This window comes from Mesoplodon densirostris, chromosome 4 (genome assembly GCF_025265405.1).
Source record: "Mesoplodon densirostris isolate mMesDen1 chromosome 4, mMesDen1 primary haplotype, whole genome shotgun sequence".
Lineage (NCBI taxonomy): Eukaryota > Metazoa > Chordata > Mammalia > Artiodactyla > Ziphiidae > Mesoplodon > Mesoplodon densirostris.
In genome coordinates, this window is record NC_082664.1 from 125,695,578 (window position 1) to 125,706,390 (window position 10,813).

Consider the following 10,813-nt stretch of genomic DNA (forward strand, 5'->3'; position numbering starts at 1 on the left):
TTGATAAATTATATATGATCACCCTAATACTCTAAAACTAAATACAGGGACTTCCCTGGTGGCACAGTGGTTAAGAATCTGTCTGTCAATGCAGGGGAAATGGGTTTGAGCCCTGGTCTGGGAAGATCCCACGTGCTGCAGAGCAACTAAGCCCGTGCACCACAACTACTGAGCCTGCACTCTAGAGACCGCGAGCCACAACTCCTGAGCCTGCGTGCCACAACTACTGAAGCCTGCACGCCTAGAGCCCATGCTCCGCAACAAGAGAAGCCACCGCAATGAGAAGCCTGCACACCACAACAAAGAGTAGCCCCTGCTCGCCGCAACCAGAGAAAGCCCGTGCAGCAACGAGGACCCAACACAGCCAAAAATAAATAAATTTTTAAAAATAAAATAAAAGTGGATAAGATGCTAAATTTTAAGTTTTGTATATATTACTATAATTAAAAACTTTTAAAGAAAAAAGAAAACAAAAATTTTAAAGATTTGTCATTTAAAAAATAATAAATTACTTAACATATATCAAAATATTAAATTAAAAAGACTATTCCAAGACAAAAAAAAATTGTAAAAATAGTCATTATTTTACATTTTTGCACATCTCTTTAATGTCTGGTTTAAAAAAGACAGCCTCATTTTCATATCCACTTTCACATTCAATCTGCATTAGGTTGTTTTGATTGAAGTACATGAAGAAAATTCAGCATCATGCAGATATGTAGTGGAAAAAGATGGCGTATTTCAATAGCTTTCTCAGATAACTGTGGATATTCTTTGGTCCTTTACCAAAACTCAACAAGTGGCAGTTTCTTAAAGGCTGTTCCAATATGGAATCTGAAACCACATCAATGAACATTTCCTACTCTGATATACTCAAGTCCGTTGGTTTGTCTTACATTTCCAATGGATCTTTTTACTACTTTGCAATACTATGCATTGATTATTTAGAAAGTATTGGTTCAGTGAGTTATGCAGTTCTTCCAAATGTTGACCCTTTCACTTTACAACTTCAATATACAACATTCATTAATACCACCCTGGAGACTTCCCTGGTGGCACAGTGGTTAGGAATCCGCCTCCCAGTGCAGGGGACACGGGTTTGATCCTTGGTCCAGGAAGATCCCACATGCCGCGGAGCAACTAAGCCCACGTGCCACAACTACTGAGCCTGCACTCTAGAGCCCGTGAGCCGCAACTACTGAAGCCCACACACATAGAGCCCATGCTCCACAACAAGAGAATCCACTGCAATGAGAAGCCTGCACACCGCAACGAAGAGTAGCCCCTGCTCACTGCAACTAGAGAAAGCCTGTGTGCAGCAACGAAGACTCAACACAGCCAAAAAATAAATAAAATTAAAAAAAAAAAAACACCACTGATCTTATCCAAAAAAAAAAAAGTCAAGTATTGGGAAACTGTCAAGCTCAAAGCGGCAAACACAAGTCTTCCAAAATTTTATTTCACTTGAAAGCTGAAATTTTATCATTAGCAACAAATATTGTCAGTTTGTCTTGCTGTGACAGGCTCACTTGGTTTAGTTTTGAGAAAATGTCTGCCGAATACCCAAGTCTTTATAACCATACTTTGTCAGCCATTCTTTCAAATAAAAATGGTATCCCATTAAAAAAGTAGCTAGTTCAGCATGCCAACTCAAACAACTGCACAAGTTCTTTTTCTTGAATTAACCATCATCAGCTTTGGTGTTCAGTAAAAGTGGTTTACAGGACTTTTCATCACACAAAATATATTTTAAAATGTATTCAAGAATTGAGACATAATGAAATTAATAAGTTTTATTGCTTCATCATCTTAATCCCAAGTGCATGATGCCGTAAACTAGTACAGTTTAGTGGTACTGCCTTAATTCATGTAATCTTACCCACCACTGATTTTGCAAATGTCAATATAGCAAATAATGTCTTATTTCTATTGAGAAAATAGTTTTGACCTACAGGATCCCCAGAAAGAGTCTGGAGAACTACCAGAGGTCTGGGAAACACACTTTGAGAACCACTGTAATAGGCAGTGCATTACTTGGATGATTAAGAAATGAATATTTTTAGTACATATCCCACTATAACAAGTGTTTAAATAAATACACACATTTATATGGTGATATGCTCAAACCAACTGATAATCTGGTATTTCACATACAGTCGGAACTCAAACATATAATGAACAACAGAATATGATACTTCCTGAATAAATAACAAATAATTACCAAATACCTACTATAAGCTAGACTCTGACCTAAGTGCCTCTACGTTCTCTTTCTTGGGTAACTCACAGAAGCCCATAGACCAAACTGATGATTTTAATACATGAGAAAAATATTTACCCTGAAATCTTTCAGATCTTAAGATTAGACCTACATGGCTACAAGAAAAAGTCTTAAAATTCACCATAATGCACAAGATAGCATGTTTAAATTCTATTTTAAGCACTATGCCATGAAGCTAAAAACAGGCTTGCTCACATTCAGAAACCCAAATACAAAATGAATTGCTTTGGCTGTGTACTGCCAGCACCCCATGAAGAGCCTACATTCATTTCTCCTCAAGCCAAACAACCCTTACCTGTTACAGTTTTCATTCCTATTTTTAAGTGAAACTCCAATATTAATATTATAGGAGTTACATTAAATGTGGCAACTATTTAAAATATACATATATAGTAAACCATCAAAACAAGTTAAGAACTTTTAGACATATACATTGATAAATTCAAGAGGTAAACCTCTACAAACATACATATGAAATATCTGCACTGTAAAAAAGAAAGAGACCATCTCATTTTGGGACATGTCATGGAAAGAGCTTCAATATAGTATACAGTTAAGTGAAAAAAGTCAAACGATACTGTATATAGTAAGATTATGTATAGTAATACATGTACATTCATTTAATAAATATTTACTTACTGGGTTCCATGTATGTCCCTAATTTGTTCTGAATCTAGACATACACACATACAATAAATTACAAATGTTATACAGACATACATAATTAAATGTCCAAAGAAAAATGAATAGGTCAGACACAAAAGACTACATATTATAGGATTCCATTTATACGAAATGTTCAATACAGGCAAATCTATAGGGACAAAAAGTAGATAGTGGTTGCCTGAGGGTGGAATGGGTTGTGGCAATGGGGTGATAGCTGAAGAGTGCAAGATTTCTTTGGCGTGCGGGGGGCGGGGGGGATGGGTAAGACAAATATTCTGAAACTGGTTGCGGTGATGGTTACACAACTTTGTGAGTATATTAAAATACCATTTAATTGTGCACTTAAATGGATGAAATGCATGGTATGCGAATTATACCTCAATAAAACTTATGCTCTCTCCTTCTCAAAAAATAGAATAGGTACCAAAGAGGTTGCAAGGGGTAAGGAGTGGGTGGGGTGAAGATGAAGGCCTTTAAAATTTTATTCTACTTACTGCTATAACATTACAATGAGAAATGTAAAAGGTAAACCTAAAACAGTCTTTCATAAATTACCTGGATTTAATGTTATTCAAGTTCATCTACGCAGCAGCCACGAAAAAAAGTATGAAGATATGACCCTATCGCCGAACATTCACAATTTAGACTTGTCATATAAACATGTGCATCTGCCCCCTCACTAACAGAAACAAATCTTGAATGTAATTCATTTCACGAATATATCTTAGGCACCTACTGCGTCCACAGGGTAGGGATGAGGGAAAATGGAGTGGTGTACAAAGCAGAACACTAGTCAACAACAGAAAAGCAAACTAACAGCTCTGGCTTTAAGTTAAAAACTTTTGCTATACAGTGGAGGAGACAAAACAGACACATGAAATGTACTGGAGTCAGACTATAGAAAATCTTGAATACCAAACTGAGAGCTAAGACTTTATCCTGTTTTCAATGGAAAGCCACTGGAGTGACAGGATGAAAGGAGTGTTTGGGGAAAACTGACCTGGCAACCAAAGGGGGGAAATTGAAAGCAGAGAAGAATAGCAGGAAAGGTAAGAAAGAGATGAAGCTTTTAAAAACGGGAACATATATTAACAGTCCTGTGAAAGTTATTGATATTTCAAAGTTACTAGTTAATGTTCAAAGGGTTTGTGTTTGTTTTGTTTGCTTGATCTAATGTGAAGTAGAAAAGGAAAAAAGGTGATTTCTTCATTTTGACGAATTTTAGAAGTTCATGGCTAAGAATGAAGGTTTACCAGAAAATTCTGAGGGGAGTAGGGGCTTAGGGAGTTTTTATTCACGTGCTACCACGAAACCAAGAGTAGAGGGAATCAAAAGCAATTGGGAGTTCCACAATTTTTAACATGGAAGAGGAAGTAGCACTCAAACATTTTGCAGTAAGAATAGCAAAAAAAAATGCATAACAATTAGTACTATTTCTGAAATTGATAGTAAAGGACAACTAAGTATTTTTAAATATCTCTATCACCTATTTCTGAAAAGTCCTAATGATACAATTTGTTATATAAATGCTAAAGATTTAGGTGAGGAACAAATTTAACATATCAAATTTAGAGTATGATCAATTTCATACCCTTAATTTCATCAGCTGTTCCTTCTACAGTGCAGTACTTTTTCAGATGTTGCACAAATAATATTAATTCAATTCACACATGCATTTATTAATTGATTTAACCCATAAAGGTTCTTAAGATAGAAAAATGTTTTCATTGCCTATGTAACCTCCTTTCTCTAACAGCCTCTCTGAAACAATGTCACCTACCAATCTTATACTATGGCAACACTTTGCTTTGAGATTAAAAATATGGGTAAAGCAAAAATTCTCATAATCTATTTCTATTTTTGTAATCTATTTCATACTTTATCAAATGTTCTGATTCAGAGCATTTATGTTTACTGACAGATTTACAGGAACAGAAATAATAAAGGTATAAACAACGAACAAATCAAAAATTACTTTTCACTCACAACACTTCATCTAATCAAAATCCTACCTGCACTGTTCCCTGAAGCACAAAAAAAAAAGGTCTGTAGAATAAATATATTTAGTTAGAATAAAACATTTTCAGGGGATTCCCTGGTGGCACAGTGGTTAAGAATCCGCCTGTCAATGCAGGGAACTCAGGTTCGAGCCCTGGTCTCGGAAGATCCCCCATGCCGCGGAGCAACTAAGCCCGTGCACCACAACTACTGAGCCTGCGCTATAGAGGCCGCGAGGCACAACTACTGAACCCCGTGAGCCCAGAGCCCGTGCTCTGCAACAAGAGAAGCCACCGCAATGAGAAGCCCGCACACCGCAACAAAGAGTAGCCCCTGCTCGCCGCAACTAGAGAAAGCCCACTTGCAGCAATGAAGACTCAATACAGCCATAAATAAATAAATAAATAAATAAATAAATAATTTTTTTTTAATTGCAAACTTTTCTATCAGGCTGTTTGTCAAGGCATTGTTTAAAATAGCAAAACAGAAAAAACAGTGGAAGTAATCTGATTGTCCAATGATAGGGGACTAGCTGAATAAAATACAATGTTACCTTTCAAATGATCATATAAAACCTGTATTTACTAACCTGGAAAGATAGCCATGAAAATAGCAGATTACAAATAAAGAGTAGTACAATTTCTCTTTTGTGATGTATATACATACACATTTACTCACAGAAAGTCTAAATGGATACCCAGATGTTAACCATGATATTTCTAAGTGCTGGGATTACAGGTGCTGTTTATTTTTGTGCTTACTTTTCAGTATTCGCTGAAACTTTCTCAAGTAAAATGATATTTGCAAGAATTAATGTCTATGATTCCAACTAACAAACTCAAAAATCTTCCTTGCAAAAAGCCCAAGGAATATCCAAAAATACCCCTGGCATAGAGCAAGAGGGAAAGTATTAGCAACAACATAACTAGAATTCTTTGTGAGCGAGGCACCCTAGAGGGCTCCAGGACTGACATGGCACCTTTAATGCAGCCTACAGTACAGGATTTTGAAATCACAAGACCTACGCTCAAGTCCCTGCCACTTTTATTTGTATGACCTTGGGCTAGTCACTTACCTTTTCTGGGCTTACTTTATTGGTAAAAGGGAGATATTACCTGTCTTTCCTACCTTAAAGAACTGATGGAAAAATCAAATGAGATAATGTGATACATTATGAACTGCAAAGTACCATATAAGACATTATTCAAACATAAAAAAAAAAAGGTCCTTAATGCCAGAGCAGAATACTTCAGAACACAGAATCAATTCTATTAAGTAATGAACCAGGGGTTTGTTTGTTTTTAAAGGCTATGTCTCATCATAAACACTGCAGTTTTCCAGAAACTTAGATAATTCTTCCCATCCCTACTACAACTCTAAGACATTTTCTTTTCTTATCCCTAGTTACAAGCAAGAAAGGGTGCAAATTACACTGAACTCAAAAGCCTCAGCAAGAACCCTGGAGCAGCATGTTGATGGAGTTCACCAGGAGAAACCCAAGGTTAATCAGCTATGGACTCACCCCTAAGCACTACTGCAATCAACAGGGATTACAAGAGACTCTTTGAAGAGAAAGACAATACAATCATCCAGGAGAAAACGGAGGAGGAAAAGGAGATATTTCAAAACAATTATATGAAATACTTAAATATTAAAGTGTTTTACAAATTTTTAAATATTGTTCATAAAAATGGTGACTTAAAACAAAAGCCATCTAAATGTGGCACTTGAGAAAAGCAAGTTATGGAGATTCAATTCAAATCCATGAATAAATTGTCAGATTTACTTGCTTCTATCTGAAATAAAAGCAGACAAATTACACCACAAAGATCAAAATTAAGTGGCTAGTTCTTGAAAACAGAGAGGCAGAATATGACAACAGAATTTACTGACACGCTTATACAGATACTACTTTTAAAGGTATGGTTTTTGAAGTATGATTTCTCTTCCCCTTGAATTCCATTATTTACTCCACTAAAATGATAATGAACTTCTTCCTTCCCACTGTTCCTCCGGTGAGTTAAAAACGGCAATATAACACAATTTGACTTTTAATGCAAAAAACATTTGTAATTTTTTTTAAAGTACTTTAAGAGGAGCTACATGAAGCTGTCAGATTAACTTCCAAAATCATCTGGCCATCACACCCTCCTGCTTTTGAGTTCCTAAAGACAATAAAATGCTCACTCTCTACATTCTTACAAATGTCATTTATGGGTATTCCCCTAATGAAAAATTAAACCTTTCATAAACAAATTAGTACAGAGAACTTTTTGATATGTATGACTCACAATCTAATTTTTATTGGCAATATCTTTAAGTGTTGCAGCTTGCACAATTCCTACAGGGGGTACAGATCTATCCATTTTTCCCATCTGATCTTGCAGACCTGTTATAGATTTAAAAGGACTCACTAAAATGGGTCATGAGGAAAGAAATTATGAATACAATCCACAGCAAAATGAAATGTGGGTTGTAAATTAAGATAACAAAATCACTATTTACTCAAAGCCTCATAGTTGGAAATCCATTGGAATACTTTTGTTTTCACCTAAAACTTTAAAAAATCTGAGTTTTTCTTAATTCTTACTCTGACCTTTCATTCCTTATTAGAAATAAGTGCTACTTACCTCCAAAAACCACAAAAAACAAACAAACAAAATACCACTCAGAAAGTATAATTTCAAAAGGAGTTATCTTCCAAAGCTTACTGCACAGAAAATTACATATACACATTCTTAAATAACTATGGTAGGCGTTCCTAAGATCATCTCCTCCCCTTCAAAAAAAAAAAAGAGCAAAAGTAACCACAATCAAATATACACATGTTTAACACAGCTATTACTAACTAAGCAATTTATCACAGCTCCTCAAAGTACTGGGCACACACAATGACAGATCAGTAATGTCAAGAGCAGTTATTATAATCTGGAGAAAAAAACTGTACAACAGAACATAATATTAGAAAAAAAACTCCTTTGGAAAAACTCAAGTAGCTTTTGGAGAGAGCAAAACAGGAGACCAATTTTAGAAAAATAATGTTTCCCCCCAAGTGTTTAGCGTTCATCTGATGCAGGCTCATTTTTGTGAAGAGAAACTTTACCTAACGAGACTCACACCAGGGATCTCATCTATCCCCAAAGGCACTTTCTTAAAATGAGAAAGAACAAAGGAGGAAATCTCCCAGCATGTGCTTTCCATACCAGTTTCTTTGGACAGCATCAAGAGTGACAACATAGCCAGCACAAGCTTTTCAGCTTTAGTCTGTAGTCCACATAAAACAGAACTGATTAGCTATCATTCAAAAGGATTCCTAGCAAAATAAATATTAGAAGGCAAAGATCACAGCAACATAGTGACTACATTTTAAAACTACAGAAAACATGTATCTTAAAGTTGCACACTTTTTTACTTCAAGAGTTAATTACCTCCAAATATTCAAATTCCTGGGGCTTTTTCATTTCAGTCAATAGTTTGCAACTGGGAAAAAACGAAACCATCCATTCTAAATCTGCTCTCCCTTAATTTGCAATTAGAAGTAAATTAAAAAAGAATGACACTCAAAGGCAGAGCCTAAATATACAAATTTTGGAATGTTAACATTGAAAAATTATTGGGAAAAACGATCTCTCAGCGAAGGTTTCCACTGAAAAACTCTCCAGAAGCCTGGCGTTTGCTTGTTCTAGGAGTTGTCGTTTCATTATAACCGAGATAATTCTTTAAATAATTTTCATTAATTATAAAAAGACGACTCTCCCCAAAGATTTACAACTATATCCCAATCTCCACTCTGACAGAGATGTCAGTTCTCTGGGTCAAGATTTAACCAACTACTCGGTTCACACACAGGAAGCCACAGAGAAGGGAATATCGCGTTCACAGCCTCGAAATAATACGCGTTAGTTAAAAACTGCTTGCTACTGAACCAAAATTATTCAAGCGGAGCCCCATTTGTCACAATCCAATCATAAGGGTTCCACCCCCCTCCCCCAACTGCTTGTGTAGTGGCATATCTGCTTCGGTAAAGAAGCCATCATCAGGTAAAGATTGGGGTGGGAGAAAAAGCGGGGAAAAGGGGGCACCCTTTCATCCAATTTCGCGAGGCGAGAGTAATTGGTACAGTTGAGAGGAAGGAAGGAACGTGCTATTTATTGGGGGTTGAAGTAGGATGAGGGGAGAATTTCGTTCAAATCAACATGGCCAGCAAGATGTCCCTACAAACAAAAGGCAACGGGGGGATATAAACACTAACCATTCACCTCCATCAGCTATAGCATCGCCATCATGGTGTGTGCCGAGACCCCCGAAGGCTCCTCTCACCCTCCACACCAGCCAAAAGGAAGAGACGAAAAAAAAGGGAGAGTAGATGCTTCCCACCACCTACCACTGCTTCCAAATACACACCCTTCGAAGGGGTTTCTCCCCCCGGTTGCCCGGAATCAGAGAGAAGGAGTACCGTCCCGCCCAGACAGACTCCCCCGTCACCCCTCAGTCGAACCCCAAAGCCAGCCCGGGGTTCGCTAAACTTTACTGGAGCTTCTCCCCCACATCCCCACCCCATCGCCCCAGGATCGCGCTGCCCACAAACGGGGCACCCTGGGCGCCTCCTGACAGGCGGGCAGCCGGGGAGAACCGAGTCCGGGGCGGGGGCGGCAGAGAGCCCCGGAGGGGCGGGGCGGCAGGAGCCAAGTTCCCGGGGGTCTGAGGAGAGCGCCTGACAGGAGTCCGGGACTGCAAAGGAGGAAGAGGAAGCGGCGGCGGGGAGCTTTCCCAATGCCCCCAACATGAACACCCTGCCCCTGCCCCCTCTCCCCACGGGGGGCGGGGAGGCTGCCTGGAAGGTGAGGAAGCCGAGCCCCAGGGACAGCCGCGGCCCCCACCTCCCGACTCCCGATCTCTTCCCCCGCCACCCCCGCCAGAGGCGCCCACAACAATAACACGCTGGGGACTACCCGTCAGCGCCCCCGAGGCACCCGGGGCCCGCGGCCCGCCGCTGCCGGGCCCCCTCGGCTGGGGCCCGGCGCGCCGCTCCTCTCTACAACTCCAGGCCCCGTTGGAGTCAGGCCCGAGCGGCCCCCCAGGGTCGGACGCATCCCCCCTGGCACCAGCGGCACAGTCTCCGTGGCCGAATATTAGAAGTGAATTCGAGCTGCGCTTTACCTTTAGTTCCGCACTGTCCGCCATCTTGCGTCTGTCAGCGCAAGCGCAGTGAACATCGCCGGGGACCGCCGTCAGACCCGCCCCTCTAGCCAGCCTGGCCCCGCCTCGGCCCATCCCCTCTCGCCCCTCCACCTCCCCGGCCCGCCCCCGGCTTCCGCCCCGCTCCGGGGGCTCGCAGCCCCGCCCCGGGCACGTACAGCTGCGAGATGGGCACGTACTATTTAAATAATGGCGCCAAGCGAGGAGGTTTGACAGTTACTCCCCCCCAGGCTCACCGCCCCTCCTCCTTGCCCGGCTGGCGCCTCCGGGGAAAGGCCGGAGCGGGAGGGCTTCTGGCCTGAGCCCCGCCCCTCCGCGGCCTGCGGAACCCTTCTGCAAAGCTTCGAGGTTTATTTGCTCAGATCCTCATTATGACGATGCGGTGAGGTAGGCAGGGAAGAGATTACAATTCCCGTGGTATATGTATGTATTCAGACATAAAAGCTCGGAGAGAAAAAGTGACTTGCCCAAGCTAGTACTTAAAAGAGGTTGCCTCTAAGACAAAATTCTGAAGACGTTTATTCATTAACTTATTTGTTTTAACAAATAATTATTTAGTGACTATGTACCGGCCCTGTTTCTAAGGGCTATATATACATTGGGAAATTAAGTACAACAAAGTTCCTGCCTCCCTGTAGTTCTCTAAAGTGGGAAACAGACAACTGAACC

General features: G+C 40.1%; 1 protein-coding gene across 1 annotated transcript in view; it reads right to left on the bottom strand.

The window, feature by feature from the left end:
* The window catches only part of PIAS1 (protein inhibitor of activated STAT 1), a 124,643-nt gene extending 114,470 nt beyond the window's left edge, over positions 1–10,173 (bottom strand). Inside the window, exon 1 of the mRNA XM_060097119.1 lies at positions 10,106–10,173. Within this exon, the coding sequence (XP_059953102.1) occupies positions 10,106–10,129 (24 nt within the window). The 5' untranslated portion in view covers positions 10,130–10,173. The remainder of the gene's footprint in view (positions 1–10,105) is intronic.
* Between the last annotated feature and the right edge of the window lie 640 nt (positions 10,174–10,813).